Below are 25,558 nucleotides of genomic sequence, written 5' to 3'. Positions count from 1 at the left end.
AAATAATACAATGCGGAGTGTGATCTACGAAAAAATGGGCCTTGTAAATATTGCCGATTCCGATGTTATTAGTGTACATAGACTGAGCCTGAATAACAACCCTGCAAGTAGACCTGACAGAGTAGCGCCAGTTATAGTGAAGCTCCGTAACAAAGAGATTGCAAAGTCTATCTTCAAAGCTAAGCCTAAACTTGCAAAAAGCGGGATGTTTTTGAGTGAAAACCTTACGCGCAAGAAGCGAGATATTTTAAATAGGGTTTGAGATAAATTTGGAAACAAGTGTGCATGGTCCAACCAAGGTCGAATTTTCGTTGGTGAAACTAGCAATTATTTACCACAGAGGCTCTGGTCACTAGAAGCAATCTTCTGGAGCGTGTGTCATTTTTTGCATATATTATTAGTTAGCATATCTTCATAAGTTTATTCCTGCTTGTAGTAATTTTAGTTACGTATCATTGGTTTTTCATTTATTTTTGCAGTTTAGCATTAGTTTCCCATTCATAAGTTTTGTCCCCCGGCAACCAGGGACATATAATCATTTGTTGTCAGTGAAGTTAAATAATGTTAATCGCTTCCTGTATTAACCCTTCGCATTTGAAGTCGCTTGAAAATAATCCATTTCGTATTGATGACGTATTGTTATATCACCTGGCAGATGAACCAGCTGAAGTTAATTTTTGACCGATGAGACACATTAGATATATTGATATAATGAATAGTATGTAATTAATGTGATATGCTGATATTATGTAATTAGTGTGGCAAATATGGATTTATGTATTGGTCAGTGGAACTGTCATATCACGTCAAATTTTTCTGAAGTGTCGAACCTTCTTACTTCATGTTGTGGTAAAATTGATATGTTGGGTATATGCGAATCTTTTCTTACACAGGATAGCTTTCTCCCATCATATACTTTTCCAGGGTACCAGCTGGTTTAAAAATCAAGAAATTCTATGATGCGGGGTGGACTTGGATTTATAATTAAGGATAAAATAAGATGCGTAGTAAAGAAGGACTTAAATTGTTGGATTGATGGTAAGATCAAAACTTTTTCTATTGAGATTGAATTTTCGGAGAAGAAAAAGCTCTTGGTTTGTTTAGCATACCGGGCGCTTAGTGCTAGTCCAGAGGATTTTCTTTGCGATTATGATAAGTTTATTTCGGATAGAGCGGCGTTGAAATTGGATCGGGTTTTTATTGGTGATTTTAATTTTAATCTTCTTAATTTAAGTAGTTCTAACCTTGATTTTTTAAATCTTATGTTGTCACAAAATTTTTTTCCGGTAGCAGAAATACCGACACGGATTACTAGTCAGTCGGCTACCCTTATTGATAATATTTATTTATCGGCGAACCTTATACCGAAAAGTTATTGCGACGTGATCATATGTCCAGGTTCTGACCATCTTCCTTTGGCGTGCGTAATTTGGGACACTGGAAAAAAGGTTTTTAAGATGGAGAAAACAACAGTTAGGGATCTTAAGCCGGAAAATCTTTAACAGTTTCAAGAAGAGATAAGTATAGTTTCTTGGGAGGAAGTTATGAATGACAATGAAAACGCATCGGTGGCGTTTGACACTTTTTTAAAAATATTGTCACCTATTTATGATAAGTGTCGCCCTGTGAAGGTTGTTCGTAAGAAGAAAAATATCCCAAGGAAACCGTGGGTGACGAATAAAATTTTGGAAAAAATTAGTGAACGGAACAGACTTTATCGGTTGTACCTTGATTCTCCAACGCAACAAAACCTTGAAGAATTTAGGAAAATTCGGAACAATGTGAATTCCCTCAGAAGGTCATCAATGAAACATTATTATTCAGAGAAGTTTCGTGATAAAAACGGTGATGTTAAGGGAACTTGGCAAGTGATAAATGAGGCACTACGTGGTAATAAAACTAAAGACCCAGTAGATGAACTTGTAGACGGTGAAAAAACAAGTTAAAGGTAAGAAAGGTGTTAGTGATGAGTTTTGTAAATATTTTTCAAATGTTGGAATTGATGTTGAAAACGATTTTACCGACAATTGGTATAAAAACGAGCTGTTTATTGATGATCATGGGGAGGGTAGTTTACATGAAATTCTTGAAGTGCACTCAGTCTGATTTTGACGACGCATTGGAAACAATAAAGTCGAATTCAGCAGAAATATACAGTCTTAGCCTTAAAGCATTTAAGGCTGTCGCCGCTTACTTTTTGCCTTGTCTTCTATGCTTGGTGAACCTATCTATGTAAAAAGGTCAGTTCCAAGACGCTTTAAAACGATCAAACATTATACCTGTACATAAAGATGGTGACAAAATAGATATGTTCAATTTGAGACCTATGTTGATTTTGTCACTGTTTTCAAACATATTTGAAAAAATTTTTCATAAGAGGCTATATTCCTACCTTAATTCTCTTGGGGTTTTATGACACGCAATTTGGATTCCGAAAATCTCATTCTACTAGTCACGCATTGCCCACCATCTTGATGTTTTAAATAATGTATTCGAGAGCGACTCTACTCCTTTAACTATTTTTATTGATTCTAAAAGAGCTTTCCATACTGTTGATTTTGAGCTGTTGTTAGATAGGATGTCACATTTAGGGATAAAAGGAAATTCGATTGTTTGGTTTCGTTCGTATTTCTATGGTAGATCAATGCGTGTAGTATTGGGGGATGTTGTCAGTTCGCCTCGTCCTGTACTATGTGGAGTACCGCAAGGTTCTGTGTTAGGTCAGCTTTTATATTTAATTTATATTGACACATTACAGTTCTACATTCCTGATGCCGCCATAACATCCTTTGCGGATGACACAGCTATAACGATTGCTGGAAAGGCTTTGAGTGAGCTTGTTCCAAAAGCAAATAAAGTGCTAGTTGACCTGCATATTTTTACTAGTCTTAGTTGCTTAGCAGTGAATGTGAGTAAAACTAATTACATGATTTTTAGTCGTACTGGAGTTATTGATAATGTTTTTGGTTTGGGTAATTTTAATAGTGCAGAGATTAAGCAGATATTTGATACAAGGTATCTTGGTTTTCAGATTGATTGTAATTTAAATTGGAAAAGACATAGTGAAACTGTATTGGTGAAAGTTGCGCGGGGCTTAGGGCTGATTCGTAGATTTAAACATGTTTTTCCTGTTTCAGTTTTGAAAATTTTATATAATTCACTTATTCATCCTTACATTGTATACCGTTGTTCTGTGTGGGCTAGTAATTTGGTTGTAAATTTTAAACGGATACAAAATGTGCAGAATAAAGCGCTGCGCCTGCTCGGTGATTTTGAAAATTGTGAACGTACAATGGATTGTTCTCACCATTTTAATATTTTAAATGTTGGGCAGTTAAGGGATTATCAGACCGGTATTTGTGTGTATCAGCGTTTAAATAAATTAGCACCTAATGATTTTTGTGATGTTTTATCATCGAATTCTGCGTACCATTCTTATGATACAAGGAATTCTGCGGACCTAGTACATGAGAGACGACACACTGCTAGGTTTAGTTTTGTATTTAGGCATGTGGGTGTTTCGTTATGGAAAAGTCTTCAGGAAAGCACGAAGATGGCTGAGAGTGTGTCCTCTTTTAACAATAGGTTAAAGAATTTATTAATGAATAGGGATGGCTGAGGGGGGGGGCTGTATTCTGTCTTCTATCGTGTCTAAGGATTGGTTCGCGGTTCACATGAGATTTATTTCTTATTTATTTATATGATTGCATTATTTTTTTTTTTTTTTTTTAATTATATATTTGAGTAAGTTTTTTTCAATATATATATGAGTTAGTAAAATAGTGAGTCCTGCCACAAACAAATCTGTATAGATTTTCACGTGGTAGGTCTGTTTGATATGTTTTTTTTTGTGAATATTGATATTTAATAAAAATGAATTTTCTCTCTCTATAACAGTACAAATATATTACAGCTCGCACACTGAACTGAAAATAGTTGCAATTGATTTGTAATTGCTTTAAAAAATTCTGGTAACTGACAACTGAATTGATAAAACATAAAATCACAAAGAAAGGAAGAAAACGAGGACAATTAACAGCCAGTGAAAAACTGGCTGTTAACTGTCCTCGTTTTCTTCCTTTCTTCACGATTTTATGTTTTATCATGATTAGCCAGTGTGGTCTCAGAAGTTATTTAACAACTGAATAGCATTTGCTTGGAAATGTCAAGATTCCTAAGTTGACCAATTCAAGTAATACCTCAATTGCGTATCCGGAGGAAGCATCTCATAATTTTAAGAAAACTGCAATGATGCCCCATTACAAGAAAAGAGAGTGTAACAATTTTATAGACATGAGTTTGATTTCTGTAGGAAGCGAATTACTTGGCATGAAGATAGTAATTAGACTAAGAGATACTGTAAATAAGGCTAGTGTGGCTTCAAGAGGAGTATAGGATGTGCTGACCAATCTTTTACGCTTATAATTATCTTTTTATTTTTGAGTTTCTATAGATTATGAAAAAGCATAGGATCAATATGAGTAAAAAGCTTTAACGAAGGTCCCATCCTTGTATGGCAAGTACCTTTAAGCGACTAATGCTATGTACGAAAATGATCATGATTAGCCTGTTGTTAATCTTCTCCTTTATAAGTGAGGGCATAAATTTTAGTCCATCTCTTCTGGCGTCTCATACGGTTGGTGAAATAAAGCTACTCGGTTTCATTTTACTTCTGACCTTGGCAGGGGAAAAGCCAGCAAAAAACTATTCTACAAACAGTAATTTTGGGACTTTTAGAAAATCAAGGTTTCTTCACACACCTCCTCCATTTATACAAATTCTAGCCATCTCTCCGTAGAGGTAGTTGTACGGTATTGCACTTCGGTGTGACATCCCAAGAGTTGACTCGTTGGAGAACATTCGGTTTTGAGCTCAAGTGATTGCATCCAGGAGACCTAAGGTTCCAGCAGACCTTGTCTGGGGTTACCCAAACTTTAACCTTGAAACTTTGTCTGACCATCGTCAGACAAAAGGTTTTCGGCCAAGTCGGTCGAGTTGTGATCTTATCTTCACCTTTCATGTACTGCTTGAAGAATCGAAACAATGGCAGGTACAGATTCTCTTGGTTTTCATAGACTTTCTGAAAGCTTTTGATTCAGTCCACCTTGCTGCAATATGGAAAATTCTTTGGTTGAAATTTGCTCAGACTGCTGGACTGAGCTGATGCAATGAATAGATACTATTGGGAAAGTGATTGGAGACGGTGGGCATCCGTGAACAAGTGCTAAATTGAGAGAGGAATTTAGGAAAATATTTGGGGGCTCCCACCCGGCCAGAGTCTCTGGCAAGTGACCCAAAAATTTGTGAAAAATTTAAATTTTCTCATAATGTGGGGCTGAGCTTACGCAACGAATAGGTACTATTTGAAAAATAAAGATGGCTATAGACGATTGTTTGCCTGTTATTTCAAGCAAATTAATGGTCCTATGTCAATTCTAAATTCTTGGTCAACCTTCTTAAGACCATAGGCGGGCTTGCCTTGTTTGCCTCTCATTAGAAGCAATGTAACGGTCTTATGTCAATTTTAAATTCTTGGTCAACATGCCTGAGACTCTAGGCAGGCATGCCTTTCCAAAAACTAACAAACAAGTATGTGTCCAAAAAGAGAGTCAGGCTTACTCCCGCCATTTACCCATGCCCCAGCTATTGAATTGAAGTTATTAACTTCAATTCAATTGAATTGAAGTTATCAAGTATTTTGCAGTAGGTTGCATCAACACATGGCTAATTGTAGAAAGAGAAAAGCCAAGACAGATAGTCCAAGTAATTGAGAGGCGAATGTTTAAATGGCTGGGGCAGGGGCAAATGGCGGGAGTAAGCATGACTCTCTTTTTGGACACATACTTGTTTGTTAGTTTTTGGAAAGGCATGCCTGCCTAGAGTCTCAGGCATGTTGACCAAGAATTTAGAATTGACATTGGACCATTAATTTGCTTGAAATAACTGGCAAACAATCGTTTATAGCCATCTTTATTTTTCAAATAGTACCTATTCGTTGCCTAAGCTCATCCCCATATTCTGAGAAAATTTCAATTTTTCACAAACATTTGAAATTTTTGGGTCACTTGCCCGAGACTAGGCGGGTGGGCACCCCCAAATATTGTCCCAAATTCCTCTCTCAATATAGCACTTTTTCACGGATGCCCAACGTCTTCAATCACTTTCCCAATAGTATCTATTCATTGCCTCGGCTCAGTCCAGCAATCTGAGCAAATTTCAACTTTTTCAAGTTTTGGGTCACTTGTCTGAGACTCTCTCAAAAAGTTATTAAGATGATCAAAGCCCTCTACGAACGGCAGTTGTGCGCAGTACAGATTGAAAAGAGACAGACGAAATGGTTTGCTCTTGAATATGGTGTGAGGTAAAGATGCCTCCTATCTCCAATCTTATTTGCCATAACCATCAACTTCGTTCTGAGATCTTGCAACTTCTGTGGCAGGGTTCAGTTGAACCCACAGAGATAACTTTACGCCTGTGACTTTGCCGACGGCATAGTTCTTGCTACTCATTTCACAGAGTATATGCAACGGAACATTAAGGAGTTAGCTTCAAAAGCCTCCCAAACAGGCCTGCAGTTTAATGTGAACAAGACCAAGGTACTATCAAACGGTGTTGTCACTTCGCTAGCTTGAGGTAGCTTAAGCTTGGGGAAACGGAAATCGAATTCACAATAACTCAAAACGGCAGGTCCGACAGAGGAAATCATCCTTTGAATTGCATATGCACTGCAAGCCTTCTCTCAATTAAATAGTGTTTGGAGATCTAGCAAGTATTCTCTCAAGCTGAAACTACGTCTGTTTAACAGCGACGTAAAGTCCATATTGACCTATGGATGTGAATACTGGAGCCTTTCTAGAGCTGTAGAGAAAAAGTTACATAGATTTGAGGATAATTGCCTGCGAAGAATACTTGCGAATTATTGGTCTGATAGAGTACGCGACACCAGGATAAAGGTTCTCACCAAGCAGCCTCAAATAACCGATGAATTTCGACTTAGAAGGTGGCGATACTGGAGCACATGACTCGAGTATGTCAAGGATGACTTCCTTATGAGGCTTGATACTGGACTCCTCCGGGTCTCCGGAAGAGTGGTAGACAACAAATCACGATTGGTCGTTCCCTTGAAGGTGTGGCAAGAGTAATGCAATCATCCCTCCATAAGCTGTGGTATCTGGCTCAGGATCGTCCGACTTGGAGGTTAACCATTGCTGCCCTATACGCCACTAGGCGTCAGAGGATCTAAGTCTAAGTAAGCCTGACCACCGTCAAAATATTTTCCAAAATTTTGGATAATTCCTTCTGAGCCACCCTTTTCACCAAAATATCTTTCCCCCTCTTTAATATTCCCTCAGACCTAGATTCACCAGCCAAGCAGGAGCACTTTATCCTTAACAACGCCCAATTGTCACATAGCATGCAAAACACGAAGAAAGATTCGTTCCTATGGCTACGGGAGAACATGACATCAAATGGGAAGGTATAACATACATAAACTTAGATTATGCACATGTTTTGAGTGCCCTACATAAAAATGTTAGCAAACTGAATGAATTTTGGAGGTTTTAAGAGTTCAGGGTGCGAGAACAGGCTCTGAAAAGTGCGAAGTTTGAAACATTGAAGAAGATACACTAAATGTTTTCCAGTGGAATAAAGAGTTCAGCGCTGAACAGATATGTGTGAAGGAGCAGCTCGCATAGCTCAGTTGGCATATGACAATTTGGTGGGATGATGAGTTACTAGCAGTAATAGTCATTTAGTGGTAATTCCTTTATTTGTTTCTGCTAGTAGTACGCAACCAATCCTTTTTTACTTTAAAAATAATAAAAAAGATAAACAGAATAAGACTTACTAAACTCTCGAGCGCTAAGCTCGTCCTTCAAATCCAGCAGAACAACTCTCCCTGTAGTTTGTCCAACTGCTAATTCCATATCGTTTTCTGGTTCTGGACACCAAGCAACACATTTCATGTAAGGAATAGTACTGATGGGAGGAGAAACCAATGTAGCAGCATTAGTACTACTTAATGATACCTCTGAAAAACAACAGAAGCGATTAAGACGAAAATTTGAAAAAACATTTACCAAAATACAGAAGAAAACTTATTAGGTAGCATCCCTTACTTAAATATTTTCAAACGTAGCCTGAAACTTCAAGAATAAAATTATTTCATACGAGTAAGAAAGAGAGAGGGGGAGAATGAACTGAGTATTTACAATCAAAATAGGAGGGGTCTGGGCTGACCTCAGCAGCGAAGGATTCTTTGCATCTTCTCCCTCCGTGCAGCTATATGGTTCTAGGATAGTCCCTCCTGGAAAATTTCCCCGCAGAAAATTCCCCCCGAAAAACTCTTCCCCCCTCCCCCAAGCAAAATTAACCCCCCCCCCGGAATATCCCTCCCATATATAAAATTGAGCAGGCAAAGGCGAAATAAGACAAATAAAAAGAATGAAGAAAAGAAGGGATTCTGAAACATTCTGCCAACGTGTTTCCAAAATACGGGCAGAATACGTCGTAGAATATTCCAGAGAATTTATTTTATTTCTTTTTTTTAATGGCTTTGTTATAGTAGTATAGTTTTAATATAGTAGGGTAAGATAAAGGTTAAATAAAGTAATTTGGAAATACAAAACAGTGGTGACTATAGAGGAGTTGGCCTATGATGGAAAAAAAAAGAGATACAGACTAGACTAAAAATTCTGAGCAATTAGTTCCCATGGACCTAGTCTGGCACCAACATGTGTAGTACATGATACAAATCCGCCCCTTGCAATCGAGAATACATCCACTATGTGTACATCAGAAGCTTTTCCCGCGTGAAGTACCTTTAAAGGGCGTTTTTGTTTTATTTTTTAACTTAATGTAAATAACATAGAGTCAAACTCCAGGTCAGAAGCAAGCAATAGTAAATAGTTATTTGGAATAATAAAGAACGAACCACAGAGAATCAGACAGCGGAGTATCATACAGCAAAGATGCAACTTTTCAATGGATACATGTGCTATTTCTTCTTGTTAAAAGATACCTGTGTTTAGACCCCGGCGCCGCGCCAATGAGGGAAGACCGGCGGCGGCGGGGCCAAAAACAGCGAGCCGCGCCGCCGGTAAGATGTCGGCGGCGCGCCACGATCAATGTTGACCGCAAACATTAATGTTTTCATCAGTCTTTCTCAAATCACAGCTTAAATTTACAACAGATTCGAGCCTATTCACGAGTTAAGAAATTCACCAGTCGCTGGCTGGAAACTGGTCTTCTTCGTTATTCATGAAGAGAAGAAGAAATCTGGTAGAAACGAAATGGCTATGGCGTTTCAGAACCCTTGCATAATACGAGTAGTTGAAGTATATATTAGCTATGTATTCTTAACATAAATAATTATCAAAATTAGTAGTTTTTTTCATCGAGAATTACTTCATACAAAACATCAAATACCGTATCACAAAATTCGTCAGTTATCTCTGTAAAAACTTCGAATATAAGATTGAACTTCGAAGCTTAATTTTTTCATAATGCACTTTGCCTATATCTGTTTTATCACCTTTAAAACAGTTGAAACGGGTGACATTGATATTTATAGTTGTTTTTTGTTTTTTTTTTGCTCTTTTGGATTCCTAAGAAGCCTTTTTGTATTAAAAACTGGTTTTTAATAACAATTTAAAAAAAATACATTTTAAAGTTTGTTTTGGCTTCTTCATAGAATATATGTCATGTAGGCAAAGGCTGAACTGCTGCTTTTTTATTGCTTTTGGCTGCTCTTTTGGATATTATTAATTTTTTCTTTGGGGGATTCATTCCAAATTATAAACTGATAAATACCTAATATCAGTCAAATTATAAACTGCATCTAAAAGGAGTAAATTTATCAAATTGAAAAATAAATGATGAACACTTCACATAAGAACACTTCAATTACAATAAAACAAAAAGCACTTAATGGTTTATTCGGTATGAAGAAAAATGAAGTGCCAGCTATTTTCTTAGGTAAAAAATGAAAAGCTCATCCGTTTTAAATGTAATTAAATGAAATAATAAGTAGACTGAAGTAGCTCCAGGAAGATGTTGAGATTTTCATCCTAGTTCGTCACTTTTAATCCAAGCAAAATCTTAGGACACTTAGTATCAGTTATTGAGTTTAAGCTTTGATTTCCAAATGCTCACAAAAATTACCAAATTTAAGAAAGTCGCAACAATAAGTCACCTGTGGTCAAAGTACTCAAAGACTCCTCTTTGATCCCCACCCAGGCTCAAAGCTTTTGCTATGGTCATTTCCATGGAAATCTCCAAAGAATTTCTTTTTAAAATAGCTTTCAAGCGTAGTTAGCGCTATTTAACCTTTTTTGCTTTTTTTCAAAGCTTTGAAAAAAATGTTATAATATTCCAAATGTTACATTTGTTACATTTGTGCATATTTTTGGTAATCATTTGAGGGGTGACCGAATTTTTTCAACCACTGTAGATACGTAAGAACGTTGCGACATCTAGTACCCTGAGGTCATAAGACTGTCAAAGACTCCTCCTTGAATCTCCCAAATTGAAATCTTTTATTATGACCAGGAGTGTTAATGTAACTTGGGCACTGGACCAAGGGCGCCATTGTCACTCGAGCGCAACGTTAGGTGGGGATGTCGATATCGCTTTCGTCACACCAATTCGTTTTAGTGTGAATCTGCATGGTACTCATGAATGAATGTTTTCAAAGTAAACACGTTTCATGAATAAGAAAAAAATGGGTTGGACGCATATGTCCCTTTCCCTTTGGACGATAAAACTATACAAGTGCTGTATCAAGTATATCTCACGAAAATCTTGTTAATTTTTGTCAACTTTTTGGCATTCCTGCTTTCAATAAAAAAAAAGTCAAGGTACTATCACTTAAATATAATAACTCCCTATGCCCCCCCTCCTTCTGGATACCATCTTGATAGGATACCGTCTCTGATTTAAATAAAAAAAAAAATTAACTTATAGGCACCCCTACTTTCAAAAAAATAAAAATCGAGGTATCATCATTTAAATATGATAGCTCACTACCCCCCCCCTCTGGATACCACCTTGATAGGATGCCGTCTATGCTTTAAATTAAAAAAAAATAACTTTTTGGGATCCCTGCTTTCAATAAAAAAATTAAAGATATTATCATTTAAATGTAATACGTCCCTACCCCCCCCCCCTCTCTGGATACCACCTTGATAGGATACCGTCTCAGCTTTCATTAGAAAAATAATTTACTTAATATTTAACTAGGTGACTATATGGTTCAAACAAACACGCAAAATAACGTTAAACAGCTTAGTGTTCCTTGAAAAAAATTGAGGGTATGAGTAAAGGGGTACAAAGACAACAACAAAAATGTCGAAATTTTTCAGATATAGCTCAAATTATTGGGAAACTGAGTCATAGATTCGCCGTGGCATTCAATAAGATCCAAAGAATCTAATTAAAAGGGAGCACACACAAAAGCCAAATAGGGCCACTAGCCTATGATAAATCGCAAAATACCCAAGACAATTAACAAGTCCTAATCGGAAGCCCTGGGTATATCAAAATATTCTAATGGTTTCCTAGAGAATTTGATATCATTTTCTTCTGTCTCCACTTTAAATGAAAAAAATAATTGTCTTTTCGGCATCCCTGCTTTCAATAAAAAAAATGAGGAATTATCATTTAAAAAAGAGAGCCCCCTATCCCCCCCCCCCTATAGACAAAAACTTAAAATTTATTTATAAATCATATTTTTTGGGTAACTTCCGGTTCAATCTTTAATTCCCCAACCTTGTACATAGCTTAGTCTATACCTAAATTTTGTCTTAATAGAAGGTTGTTTTTTTCTGGGGGGGGGGGGGGGTTAAAAAATTTTCAGAAAGAAGATTGTATTTTCTATCAGGCGTTCAACAATTGAGTATTAAGTATTAATAAAATATTATCTAAAAAAAGCAAAAAAAAAAAAATCTGCAAACTTTCAATTCAGCGGTAGAAACAATTTGTCGGATGTCAGTTTCCAAATACAACTGAAGGTTGAAGCTGTATAGTAGTGAATGCGTTCGTTAATTCCATCAAACCTTGAAAACAAATTTTTTGGCTTCGAATGATATAAGAAATAGCAATTGGGAAACTGCATTCGAAATGATTTAAACTCCTATCGTGAAGACAATACTTTTTTTTTGTCAACATATGAAGAACTGGGTATATTGCAATATTTTCAATAGCACACTGCATCTTTTTCGTTTCCATACAAAGGAACAAAAGAGAACAAACCTAACGCACATAGGAGTCTTGGATAGCTATGGCATGAACAACAATATTTGGCAGGGAAAGTCACTGGTGACAAATCGATAGGGGTGGCAATGTGGTTGCTTGATTTTCGGGAATTCGGGGAACCAAATTTTGTTTCGGGGTTATGCATAGATATTCGGGGAAACACCCAAAAATTCGGGGATAGTGCAAGCCTTGCTTGATTTCTAATCAGGAAATACTAAACCACACCAGAAGGAAAAGCTCCGACTTTGCGGCTGCCGCAATCAAGAATTGCCGAAAAATTAATTTAAAGTCGACCGAACGCCGCCGCCTCTGCCGGCGGCGGCAGTCCTGCGGCGCGCCGGTGGCACTACGACACTTCGGCGGCGTTCAATTGGGCCTCTCGTCGGCGGCGTTCGGTCGATCCGCCGGCGCAGCGCCGGGGTCTTCCTGTGTTACATCATGTTGAATGCAGTTTTTTTTTTTAATGCACTTTATTTTCAATATCATTTTTTTTTCATTTATTTACAAAAAGCACGCAGATACAGAAATTCACTTTTAATTGAGCCCTTAAACATCCTCCTATCATGTTTCATTGGATCCCACTAGCGGCGACGAAAAAAAAAAGAAAGAATCAAAAATCAGAGACACATCACTGCATCTCACGTGAAAAAATGATTTCCCTTGTTGTTCAATATAAAGGACTATCATTCTTCTAGATGAGATTTTTAGCTACGGTGATTCCAATGGTGCGGTTTTCTTTTTGATCCAGCACCATTTGATGGAGTTTCAAGCTATTTTTTTAAATTCCCACAAATTTATTTTCACAATAAACTTGTATAATTAAGATAAATTCAAATAATAGTTACCAGTTCTGAAACAGCATTAAATAGCGATTCTTCCTCACTTGACAGTTTTTTGGGGTTTTACACATTTTTTAATTTTCGGTTACTAGAGGTTAAGGTTCATTTTTTACTATTTGCCCTTTAGGAGCAACCACGAAAAGTTATGCTATGATAGAACTTGGGAATCTTCATTTTTCCTTACGCCATTTTACGTTGGCAGGAATTTTTATTTTGGGGCTAATTTTGTTATATCTCCTTGGCTGGTAAAATCTCTTAAAATATGGCCTTAACAAAAGTGATTATTCCAAAGTTGTCGACATAATGTTTATAATAAAGATTCCCCCAATATAGAGACTCTATATTGGTGGACAACACGAAGTTAGAAGTTACAACCAACAAATGTTACATATTTTCTAATATCAAAGTGAACATAAATTTCCCAAATAATAGCTGCGTTTTTGTGACACTGATAATCTTGAATCAATTACACTTTTGGTACTATGTATCTAAAACTGCAATACCAAATCATAAAAACAAACTAGAAGTTGTATTTGCCAAAACAAATGTAAATAAAAAAAAAACCTTCTCGAGGCATTGTGAAAAAAAACTCTTATCAAATTTATATACTATCATTAGGCCTACATTCATTCTTGAAAAATTGTTAGAAAAAGTTAAATTTTAGCGCTTTGAGTTGGGAGCAGGAGCCCTTCTTTTTATATCATTCTTTACTTTCTGTTGAAAAACTTTTTTCGTTTAATTTTTTACATCATATTTTGTGTAATATAGATAAGAAGGGAGGTTATCAGAGGTAGCCTTTCAGTGATATCGGTCGATCCGCCAGCGCTCTAGGTCCATGGCTTCACTTCATTATAGATGGCATTGGCATGCGTGAGACCGGAACTTTGGTCAACTGCTTAATGCTAGTACTACGTTGTGGCCGCATGTGCCGATAAAATCATAACGGTTCGCAACTATAGTGTTAATTGTGCTTGGCGTTTGTAATTTTTCGCGCGGAACATTACCCGCCCTTCAAATATACATTTCTTGCATAATCTGTCAGGGTGAAGGCCTAAGACATACTTTGTGAAGCTTGAAAAGATGGAAACTTTGAACAGCGAGTTTTCTATCTGGGAGAGGAATCTGACGAAAGCTAAGAAGACTTAGTATTATTAGAGAACAGTTGGACACAAATTACTGTTGGTGTAAACTCGTTAAACTAATCTCTTGCAATTTTAATTTTTTGCTTTTTAAATACAAGTGTGACACTAAAATCAAGAAAATTGCCATGTCATTAATGATATTTGGCTTTCTTTATCGATAGATGTGGCACGGGCATTAGTCTCATCCTCAGAATTTAATGATCCGTCCACCATTACTGACTCTGGGCTCTTGGAGCCCATGATTGTTGAAAAAGATCCATTGTCTCTTTTCAGTAACTCCTCTTTGTCAATGCTTGCTGACTCCAAGGATAGGGATCTTTCATTCACAATTTTTACGATTAAAATTAACTTCCCATTAAAGACAAATACATTTTTTTTTCTCTTGTCTTTGATATATGACAACCAGATCAGTGCCACCAGTCACAAAAAAGCGTTCAATAGACTTAGACAAGAGTACGGAGTCGGAAGAGCCCCCTACGCACACCCTCAGCCACCCCCCTAATATGCCATCCTATGCTTACTGGTTACATGTAAGATTATTCACCATATAATAGTGCAGTCACCTGAGGGGAAGGCTCGAGGCACCGGCAAAAACCTGGGCCTCTTTTTAAACGGCAGCCTTGGGCAAAAGTAAGAACGAGTTTCATCCCCTCTTGCCCCTCCCTTAACCCACATCCAGAAGTTCATCACGGTTCAGGTCTATGCTGATACTCCTAGTCTACAATTTAGTAACCTAAACTTCACTTAAAAATTCAATCTACTTTATTTTGAATTGTGATAGTGCTATTCAGCAAAACTTAAATTTTGATTATAATTAAATTCTTTTGTGAGCTGCAAGTGTATACACTCTAATTAATCAAGCAATTTTGCTAATTTAAAGAAATATGAAAAATGAATCTAACTCACGCTGTGACTTCAATACATTTTTCTCTTCAAACTTGTAAAGACAAATCTCTGTTCCCCATAAGATAAAATAGTCCTTGTGCACAGGTGACCACAATAGCTCAAGCCTTGCCATTATAAAACGGTAATAGTTCAACAAAGATGCTGCCAGATAACAAGAGCCTATGAAAGTATATGAAGGGTTATGAATCCAATTATTTAGGTAACTCTTTATGCAATGATATTGCAACATCACGTAGCAAAGACAAAAAAGATGTAGTATGAGAGGGCCTAACACTTTAGAAGGAGGCAATTTTGAGGAAATGTTCCCTCTCAACATAAAGGTGGATCCCCCCCCACTCAGCCTCAAGATTGAGGAAAGGTGAAGCCAAATATACTCTCCCAGCTTACATGCCTGAAACCACCTGTGATTGGCATACAACATAAAACATTACAAAATAAAGACTAGATAGTCAATTTTTATAGCACAGTCAGTTTCAAAAGCTGCAGTGGTGTTGCAGCTGCCATTACCTATTAAAGGCATTTATAATTAAGTCATGCCAGTAATCATAGGGGTCAGGAATAAATAATAGAAAAAGCACAATGTTTTGACATGAAAAGTACACTTCCTTAACCTAGACATCTTGAAATTTGACTCATGTGCATGTATGACTGAAAACTTATGTTTTAAAATAGCACTAAGTTAAATACTGGTTGTTATATGTGTAATTCCCATACTTGGCTTTTGGACTTGTTTTTGCAATATTAGCCACTTTGTAACTGTAGTTTGTAACCTTGAATACAAACTATTATACAAATTGAATACCATTTGTGATAAGTGTACATACTCTGTTTTATTTTAGGATGCTTATATTGCAATTATACCCCATGTTTGTAATAAGTGACTAAAAGGATCATTAAACACCAACTATGATGAAAATCAAATATATGTATTTTGTAATATATACCTACCACGTTTTAATTTCGAAATTTTACTTTGCAATATTAGCCTCTGATTTGAAATAAACAAGCAGAAAAATCATTTGAAACAAACTGTAGGATAAACAGATTCTATTTGTGAAACATGTCGGTTATCCACAGTTTTTATTTTAGAAAACTTGTATTGCAATGGCAGCTCATATCTTCAATTAGTGCCTTAGAATTGAATAAATGCCAGATTTGAAAAAAATTAAACAATAGTTTGAACTTCTAAGGTGGAATATTGAGGGTCAGATTAAAAAATCTGACACGTTTTAACCAATTCCTCAATTTTTTGGAAGCATTTAAATTGGAAGTTCCTGACTTTCAAGAAAGGAGATTAGGTCCTAGTGTAAGGCTCTCTCATACCCGAGGAAGCTCTTTGGTGAATCTCTCGTATTTTCCTCTGTGATTTTATTATGGAATCCCAGCTAAGAAATCCAGCTCAGGGCCTAATGTGGTCTGAAACACCCCCAAGCTCTTCTCATGTCCAACCCCTGCGAACATAGCATTTATTAGCAAAATGAAACTAGAGGAGAAAATTACTTTTATTTCAAGGCATCAAGTAGATATAATATGCATCCAGGAAACATCTTCATAATGTGAGAAAAATCCAAATAAAAGGCTATACAGGAAAGAGGCTAATAAGAGACATACAGGAAAGATAGATAAACCAGAAGAAAGTGAGGTGGTATAGCCCTAATGATAAGAAAAGGGATCCCAGACTCTCTGGTGGCCCCAAAGTTATATCCTGATGAAATTGATACAATTGCAGTTGAAATCCTAGAACATGATAGAAAACTGTTTAAAGTAGTCTCATTTTATAACCCAAGTGGAAGGAAAAATATGTTTGAAGTCATAGAAGAAGTAACCCAGGATCATTAAACCATAGTTTTGAGAGAATTTAATGCCCAAAGCTATCTATGGAAAGATACTAATCAATCAAATTCGGCAGGGAAAAGCGTAGAGAAAGCAATTATAGAACTGAATTTGATGGTTATTACACCATATGGGCTAAAAACACATTGCAACCGAAAAGAAAAAAAAAGTTTAGGAATATAGACCTTCAAATAGCCCTACACGAGTTTTTGACAAAAGCAAATATTAAGCTGATCCCAAATTTGCAAACAGACCACTGTGCCATTCTCCCTTCCATTGGAGATGTTTCACATACTCAAACCCCAGCAACATACCAATTCCAACATCACAGAGTAGAATGGACAGTCTTCAAACAATTTATAGGAGGGGACTACTCAGAATTAGAGAGGCTACCTAGTCCCTCTGATAGGGCCCAAGCCTTGACTAATAAAATCCTAGATGCAGCAGAGAAAGCAATACCCAGAAAGTCATGTCATCTATCTTTAAGATCTTACTTTAGAAAACCAAAGATATGGTGGAATGGTATCACAGAAGTTGCAGTAAAGGAAAAGAAAAAGCAAGAAACCATTTCAGCAGAACTGGGGCTCTGGAAGATTTTGTGGAGATGAAAAGAACACAGGCAAAAGCCCACAAAGTCATAGAAATGACAAAAAGACAAGCGAAATCCACCTTTTTTTGAAAAATTAGATGCAAATACCCCCCTAGCCCAAGTACATAATTTTATTAATAGAATGCTCAGCAAGGAGGATGAACTGGAAAAAAATTCCAAGCATTGAAACAGATGGTTTCTCAATTCAAAGTGATGACCATATGGCAGAGGTCTTTGCTGACATGTACCAAAAACACAAAGTCCAAAAACCAATCGGCCATCCATTAGTCAGCAAATTAAATGGAAAAACTCAGCACAAAGAGGAACTGATTACCCATTCCTCAATAAATGAAATAAAGACGACTCTTGATACAGTAAATATAATATCAGCACCAGGAGAAGATGAAATAGGATATACTTGAGCAAAAGAAGCAGGGAATAAGTCCCACCAAAATTTACTATTGCTGTATAATGAACTATCGCAGAAAGGGGATTTCCCAAGTGTTTGGAAACAAGCTACCATTAAGCTAATTAGGAAAAAAGATAAACCTCCAGAAAACCCCTCTTCTTACAGACCTATACCTCTACTCCCAGTTCTTTTGAAAATAATGGAAAATATGATCAGAAGAGACTGGAATGGTTTGCAGAAAAAGAATAATCTCTTCACGCAATCACAGTCAGGCTTTAGAAGGAGATTGTCGACACTTGACGGAATCCTGCGTCTTGAAGAAGCCATCCGAGCAGCCTTAGAACAAGGCCAAATTCTCCTAGGTTTATTGGTGGACTTCGAAGATGCATACAGAAATGTAACCAAATGGAAGTTATGTGCAATCCTTCTTTCAATGGACTTCCCTCAGCCATTTACTCATTTCGTTTGGAATTACCTAACCGACCAATCTCTCCGGCTTTGAGTAAATCAGTCAGTCTCATCTGTCAAAAGACTTGAGGTAGGACAACCCCAGAGATCTCCTCTTAGCCCTCTACTTTTCCTGCTTATGATATCAGAATCTGAGGTTTCAAGTTCAATAATATCCAAAAGGGAGTTTGCTGATGACGTCACTATTTTGGGAATGTGGACGCTCAACTGAAGAGCTGGAGACTAATCTAAAAAAAAAGCCATACTTGAACTAGAAGCTTTCTCAGAAACGATGTCCCTTCCAATATCAGCCATTAAATGAAAGCAGTAATCTTCCATAATAAACAAAAAGTCCGAATACCCCAGCTTTACATGAAAGGCTCATTAATTCACCTTGAAGCTAACCCTGTGACTTTAGGACTAATCTTGGATCAACGGCTCACATGGAGCACTCAAGTCGAAATTGTGAATCGGTCTTGCATGAAAAGAATATCAATTCTTAGACGACTTACTTCCTTCTCCTCGGCTAATTCTCCCTAAGTTCTGCTGGATTATTATAAGAGGTTTATCAGATCAAAAATTGATTATGGACTGACAGTATACATCAATTGTAGTAAAACCACCAAAGCAAAGCTAGAGACCCTTCAAAATATATCTCTTAGAATTGCTAGATGGCTTCACCACCACTGAGAGGGAGCTAAAGTTTACCAACTAGCCGGAATTTCTTTGTTATTTGAATGGAACCAAATGCTATAAGTAAGGTACTTAACATGGATTCAGGCAAATGGCTCTGAACAACCACTGTATCGGTTAACATTAGAAAAAATGTGTGCTCAATCTTCAGGGAGAATTGGGGCATGGGATACTTCTATTTCCAATTGCCTAACCTGGCAAAATGACCAATTATCTTTCCCTTGTCTGCCCTTTCCTCCAGATTGGATAGTACCCCTTGTTAATGTATTCCTCCGAATAATTGTTGAAAAGAAACAAAATATCCCTTCAGCAATAACTCAAGCGGAATTCCAAAAGGTTAGAGTGACGAAATTCCACGATTTCCAGGAATTTTTTACAGATAGCTCTGTACAAGCAGGTAAAGCAATTGCTGTTGCAGTCATCCCCTAGCTAAACATCCGTATCTCGAAACTGCTCTCCGACGGTACTTCTATTCTCACGGCTGAAATAGCTGCAACATACAAGGCTCTGAATGAGGTCCACACAAACCATCCTCCCAGGAAAAAGGCAGTTATGTTCTCAGACTACCAATCATCTCTACAAATTATTACGAAATTTCAAATTGAAGTCACAGACAGAGACGTTCATCGGTTTCAAGAATTGATTATAGCCCTTGCCAAAGAGGGGATAGAACTAGCATTCCAACACGTCCCAACCAGCAGGGAATAGGTTTTAACGAGGAGTATGACAAACTGAGAAGCCAGGCAATTCAGAGGTCTTCTGGAACCGGCCAAAACTCTGTATCTACCACCCTTAGGGATGGAATAAGATGTAGAAATTGCAATTGACTTCACTATAGACCGTTGAAACTCATATTCAAATACCGCAAGGATAAATGGCGTTTCTGAAGATTAAGAGTCAAACAACCGGAGGGAAGAACGCATGTGGAATAAACATCTAAGCCCTCTCTGTTGCCAAAGCGCATCAACAGTCAAGACTATACAGCATCTCCGGTTTGAATGCCAAAAGCCAACAACAATCTCCTCCGACCTTAATAAAAACACCCTAGAAGTTGGGATTTTAGGAAGATATCAAGCTGTTGCTACAAGCAGACTTCCCAGCCCAGGAAAAGAGATGGATTTTCAAGAGAATGATTGACTTCTTCTGTAGTCTCAACATTTTGTAAACGATGTCTTTAAAACAGTAAGAAGAAAGGTCGGCAAGCAGAAGAAAGGGAGGTTCCTGTCGCAAGAGCCGAAAGGGTACGAAAAAACAGCAACATTATAAGAAATTTATAAAAAAAATTCTTGTGAATTTAATCTCGATTTATCAGCAGTCAACCTAACCACTCGTGCTCAAAACCCTCTTCTGGACCACACTATGGTGTTTTTTTGTGGATGGTGAAGTCCTCCCTTCACTAGAGTGCAGACGGTCTGGTATTATAGTATTTTTTTTATTTTTTTTAAGCGTAAAGCTTATTCCAATAGGCAATGCAAAGAACACCCCCTAAAAAAGTCCCCTCGGACCCCACCCCAAATACTAACGAAATTGTTCCACTTATGCCCCATCCTGGCTGGTCAAGCTCTCTATCTTATAGCTCACTTGATAGTTCAAACTCAGTGAATACGACAATGATTAATGTGGGGGCCAATGTCACTATTAATGATGAAAATGAAAATGGTTTTAAAGAGGTCCTTTCTGGGAGCTCCAAAAAATGGAAAAAAGATCTCCCCAATCAAAAGTATTTCCACTCCTCCTGCCCAAACTTCTCCTTCTCAAAACATAAGAATTTACCAAAAAATTTCTCTTGATACCCCCTTTGAGATAACTAAGATTAGTCCAATAAGGGTTGCAATTTTCAAATTGTTAAAATCAATGTTCTCTGGATCTTTGGTAATGGATCTTTGCTAATAGCTGTCCAAGATCCAAAATCAGCAGACATAATACTCAATTTAAAATCCCTGCTAAATATCCCAATTAAGACTGCTACATGGAACCCAAACCAATACCCAACCAAGATAGTAGTGTACAATGGCCCCCCAGAAATACCTATTCAGGAGTTAAAAGAAGGGCTCTCGGATAGAGCTGGCAACACAATCCCAGTTGAAGATGTCACCCAACTGAGTGAACCTGACTCTAATGGCCTAAAACCAAGCAAATCTTTATTATTTACACTGAGAGAAAAAAAAAATATCCAAGACCAGATATTTCTCTTTGGACAAATCAAACCACACAAGCCCTATAGGCCAAAGCCGATCCAGTGCCAGAAGTGTCTGGAACTGGGTCATACAACAAATAAATGCAGTGAAATCCTCCAAGCCTGTAGTAATTGTAAAAGTTCCCATAATAAAGGAATGGCAAATTGTAAAAATGCTGAGCCTACATGTATAAACTGCAAAGGCCCACATGACTCTACCAATAAATCGCTATGCCCTGCATATAGAAAAAGAGCACTAACACTTCAAACAGCAACAGAGAAGGCCATTCTATATCCTTTTGCAGCTCTGGAAGCAAATGCTGCCCAACCACACCAAACCAAACCCGTAATGAAATCCACCAATATTATCCTAACTCCCAAGTCCAACCTTCCCAATCCAACAAGCACCCCCCCCCCCACAGAAATCAATCATCAAAGCACCCTAGCTCAGATCCCTATCAGAGAGAATCACCAAGCCAACAAGCCTCCTCACCCAATGAGATGAGCTTTGCCTGGCCCCCCCTCCCAAGAAGAAACAAATTAGAAACACTACCAGGAATTAATCCCATAACTGAGAAGCCGGATGAACAACCAAACATGCCAACTCCCAATATATGCCTATTCTTTCTAAACTGTAATGCAGTTCAGGCCATGAACATACAACAACCACAGAAAACAAAAATCATAAACGAATTGGCAAATATCTACATACCTAATCATATACTTATTCAAGCAAAAAAAGATCTTGCTCTACTTTTAGCAAAACCAAACATTGATACACAAACACATAAAAAATAAATCAACAAAGCAACACATTTCAATACTCCAGTGGAACATAGGATCTCTTTCAGAAAATAAGTTAAATAAAATAATATCTTTTATGAATAATAGTTCCATTGATATTGCGTTCCTTCAGGAAACTCATTTAACCCAAAATCAACAAACTAAGTCCCCAGGATATACTATCCTGAGAAAGGACAGATCATCAGAGAGAAAAGGAGGTGGCGTAGTTTTAATAATAAATAATAATATAAAATGTTGTGGCTTCAACCTTCCAGATTGTCTAAATGATGTTGATACAATTGGTATCAATGTTTGGCTAAATAATACATAATAAGCTTTTATAACCCTAATGGCCAAACTACAGATGCCATGGATTTCTTCAATTATATAAGTAATTCTAATATGCTAAAAAATATTATTATTTGTGGAGATTTTAATGCCCACAACCTTTTGTGGGGGGAGGAGCCAGCAAATAAATGCAGATTTAGCCATCTTTTTTAGAATTTAGCAATCTAAATACATATTTTAACCCCAAAAGTGGCAATTTCTCCACAATTAGTCTACAAAATTGTGTCAGTAAATATTTTAAATAAAATTTATATAATTAAAATTGATAACCTCTGCATAGACCACTTTGCCATAGTTTCTTCTCTAAATGAACCTGCTGAAACTCTGCCACATACCTCCATATATATTACCAACAAAGCAAATTGGACTATGTTCCGAAATAAGCTCAATGATGAAATTACGTCTCTCCCAAAAATCATGTATTTCAACTGTAACAGATGAGACAGATGCTGAAGTTTTGGCATCCATACTAATATATACAGCTAATCATTCTATCCCCAACACAACAACCAGGAACAAAATTCCAAAACCCAATCCTACAACTAGGTGTAAAATTGATTGTCAAAATAACTGTATAAAAAAAAAGGCAGCTATGAGAACATACCTAAAAAAAACGTCTCCTACTATGTATTTAACAAAATTGCAAACAGTCAAATCTCAAAAGGACTATAATAAATGCTAAATATAATTAATGGAATAATTTTGCAAATAGTCTTTCCAGAGTAACACGTGAGTCAATTATACATAAACTCACAAGCCACATCTGTAGGAAAAAAACTTCCCCCAACCTACCCCAGTATGAGCTAATACATAACAATACCCATTATGACAATGATAATGAAAAGGCAAAGTTATTTGCAACTCTTTTTACAAATAAGCTAACATCAAATAATTGCAGCATCACTTCCCCAATTCTGATAAATCCAATTTACCAGCCTCGCCCAGGATCAGAGTATATAACTGGTCCATTTTCAATCCACGCAATGAATAATGCAATACAACATATTAGGACCAAGGCTACCAGTAGCTATAATAACATACACCCTATGTGGATAAAGAATCTCACCCCTTCATATAAACAGGAACTCCTAAATTGTTATAATCATTATTGGGCTACATCCACATTCCCCAATATTTGAAAATGTTCATACCTCATTCGAATTTTAAAGAAAAATAAACCCAAATATAACCCTGAGTCATATAGGCATATAATGATTACGCCTGTGATGGGAAAAGTAATGGAGAAAATGATTTACCATTGACTCCTCTGGTTTGTTGAAAAAAAAAAACAATATGATACCTCATACTCAAACTGGTTTCAGGAAACACCACTCCTCAACAGATGCTTTTATATTGTTAACAAATGCAAAAAATGAATACCTATCTAAAAATAATGTCCTAGTTTCTGCTTTCCTAGACTGTGTAAGGGCACATGACAATGTGAACCACCAGATCCTTTTAACTAAACTTGCAAACCTTGGACTACCCCCAAGCTAGTATCTTTTATAAAATCTTTCAAAGAAAAACAAAGCTTCATTGTTTGCGTAGGTTCAGCCTCCTCACCCAAAACTATAAAAACCAAATGTCTTCCACAGGGTGCAGTCCTTAGCTGCCTCCTCTTCACCCTCTACACACACCAATCTACAATATGCTGATGATCTGGTTAACTGGCAACCCCTTTGAGATTGCACACTCAAAGTTGCAAAAGTCACTTTTCCAATTTGAAAATTTTTCCCAATATTCAGATTTACCCATTGCGCCCACCAAGTTAAAAATAATCCAATTTCACCATAAACGAAATTATGTTAATGCAAGACTAACTCTAAATGGAGCAGCTATTCCAGAAGATAATCAAATTAATTACCTAGGTCTCATACTTGACCAAAAACTTAACTTCCACCTTACGTTACAAACACAATAAAAAAATGCTATAGAAAAATAAGAATAATAAAAAGACTTCTTTCCACACTCTGGGGTTGTAAGGAGAAAACCTTACTCCAATTTTATGTGTCACATATAAGACCCAATATTGATTATGGGCTCATTGTTTATGGTGCTTGTGCAAAGACCCAGATACAAAAAATTTAAATAACACAGAATGATATAATCTTCCTCATATTTGGCCTTAGGGAACCCACAAGTACTAAATTTCTGCTTACCGAGAGTGGATTAACAACAATAAATAAAAGACGAAGCTTTTTTTTTATAAAATATCTTAAAAAATTGAAGCAAATAGCTCACATACCCTGCATAATTGGTTAAGAAATCCAGCCATATATAGAGGCATTGCAAATGAATATGCCACTACTCAGGAGAAGTTCCCAGTGCCAGCAATGTCTATTGCACCTACTTTGCCCCAAACTCCTCCATGGAGTTGTTCAATTCCCATAATAAATACTAATTTCTCAACATGGACTAAAGAAATCACCCCCATTGCTTTCATTCAGAAAAAAAATTGCTGAATTTAATATAATTACATATAAAAACCATTTCCAAATGTTTATTGATCGGTCCAAATTGAATGAGAAGATGGCCAGTGGAGCTTTCCTCCTACACCTGAATATGGCAATGGGTGAGAGAATGTATGAAATTGTGCCTATAGTGTCTACAGATTGAAAAGCCATAATGATGGCATTAGTACACCTTATAAATAATAAACCTTTGATTCACAATTTAATAGTGTTATAGTTTATTCTGACTCTTTGTCAAGCCTTGAGTTGAAGTCTTCAGCTCCTCAGTATAAGTTGGATATCGACACTTATCATTGTCTTACCATTAATGATAATCTTGCTTCAAGAGGCATAAGAACTTACCTTTAGTATGTTCCAAGCCACTCAGGTATAAGTGGTAACCATCAGGCGGATGAAATAGCAAAAAATGCTATAAATATTGACCAGCCAAGTGGGAGACCAATCCCCAGTAGAGATATTTACCGCTGGAGACCATCAAAGGTACTGTTTAATAAGAATAATCAAATTCTATCTCCCTTTCCCAATAAGCATTTTTCTAAAATTTATCATAGAATTCGTTCTGGCTTAAATGGGCTAAATTTTCTGGCGTTTTCTTATTAATTCCCTATTTGAAGTAGCTCAGTTCCCTCTTCCCCCCTTTACAGGTATTGTAATATAAATAACGAAG

General features: G+C 36.8%; 1 protein-coding gene across 4 annotated transcripts in view; it reads right to left on the bottom strand.

Annotated features, from left to right (window-relative positions):
• mio (GATOR complex protein mio) overlaps window positions 1-25,558 on the bottom strand; it is a 102,745-nt gene that overhangs the window by 61,374 nt on the left and 15,813 nt on the right. For 3 of the 4 annotated variants that reach the window (XM_089099593.1, XM_089099595.1, XM_089099592.1), the window contains exons 2-3: window positions 15,143-15,301; window positions 7,850-8,032 (exon numbers count right to left, since the gene is read on the bottom strand). In XM_089099593.1, coding sequence (XP_088955719.1) covers window positions 7,850-8,032; window positions 15,143-15,254 — 295 coding nt within the window. In that variant the 5' untranslated portion in view covers window positions 15,255-15,301. Of the gene's footprint in view, window positions 1-7,849; window positions 8,033-15,142; window positions 15,302-25,233; window positions 25,373-25,558 lie in introns of those variants that run through there. The other variant, XM_089099594.1, reaches the window with a different exon arrangement.

The sequence above is a fragment of the Artemia sp. Qi Xiang Cuo genome, chromosome 13 (genome assembly GCF_049724085.1).
Source record: "Artemia sp. Qi Xiang Cuo chromosome 13, ASM4972408v1, whole genome shotgun sequence".
NCBI lineage: Eukaryota > Metazoa > Arthropoda > Branchiopoda > Anostraca > Artemiidae > Artemia > Artemia sp. Qi Xiang Cuo.
Note: the sequence above shows the minus strand (reverse complement) of the source record. Positions and strands in the feature narration are given on the sequence as shown.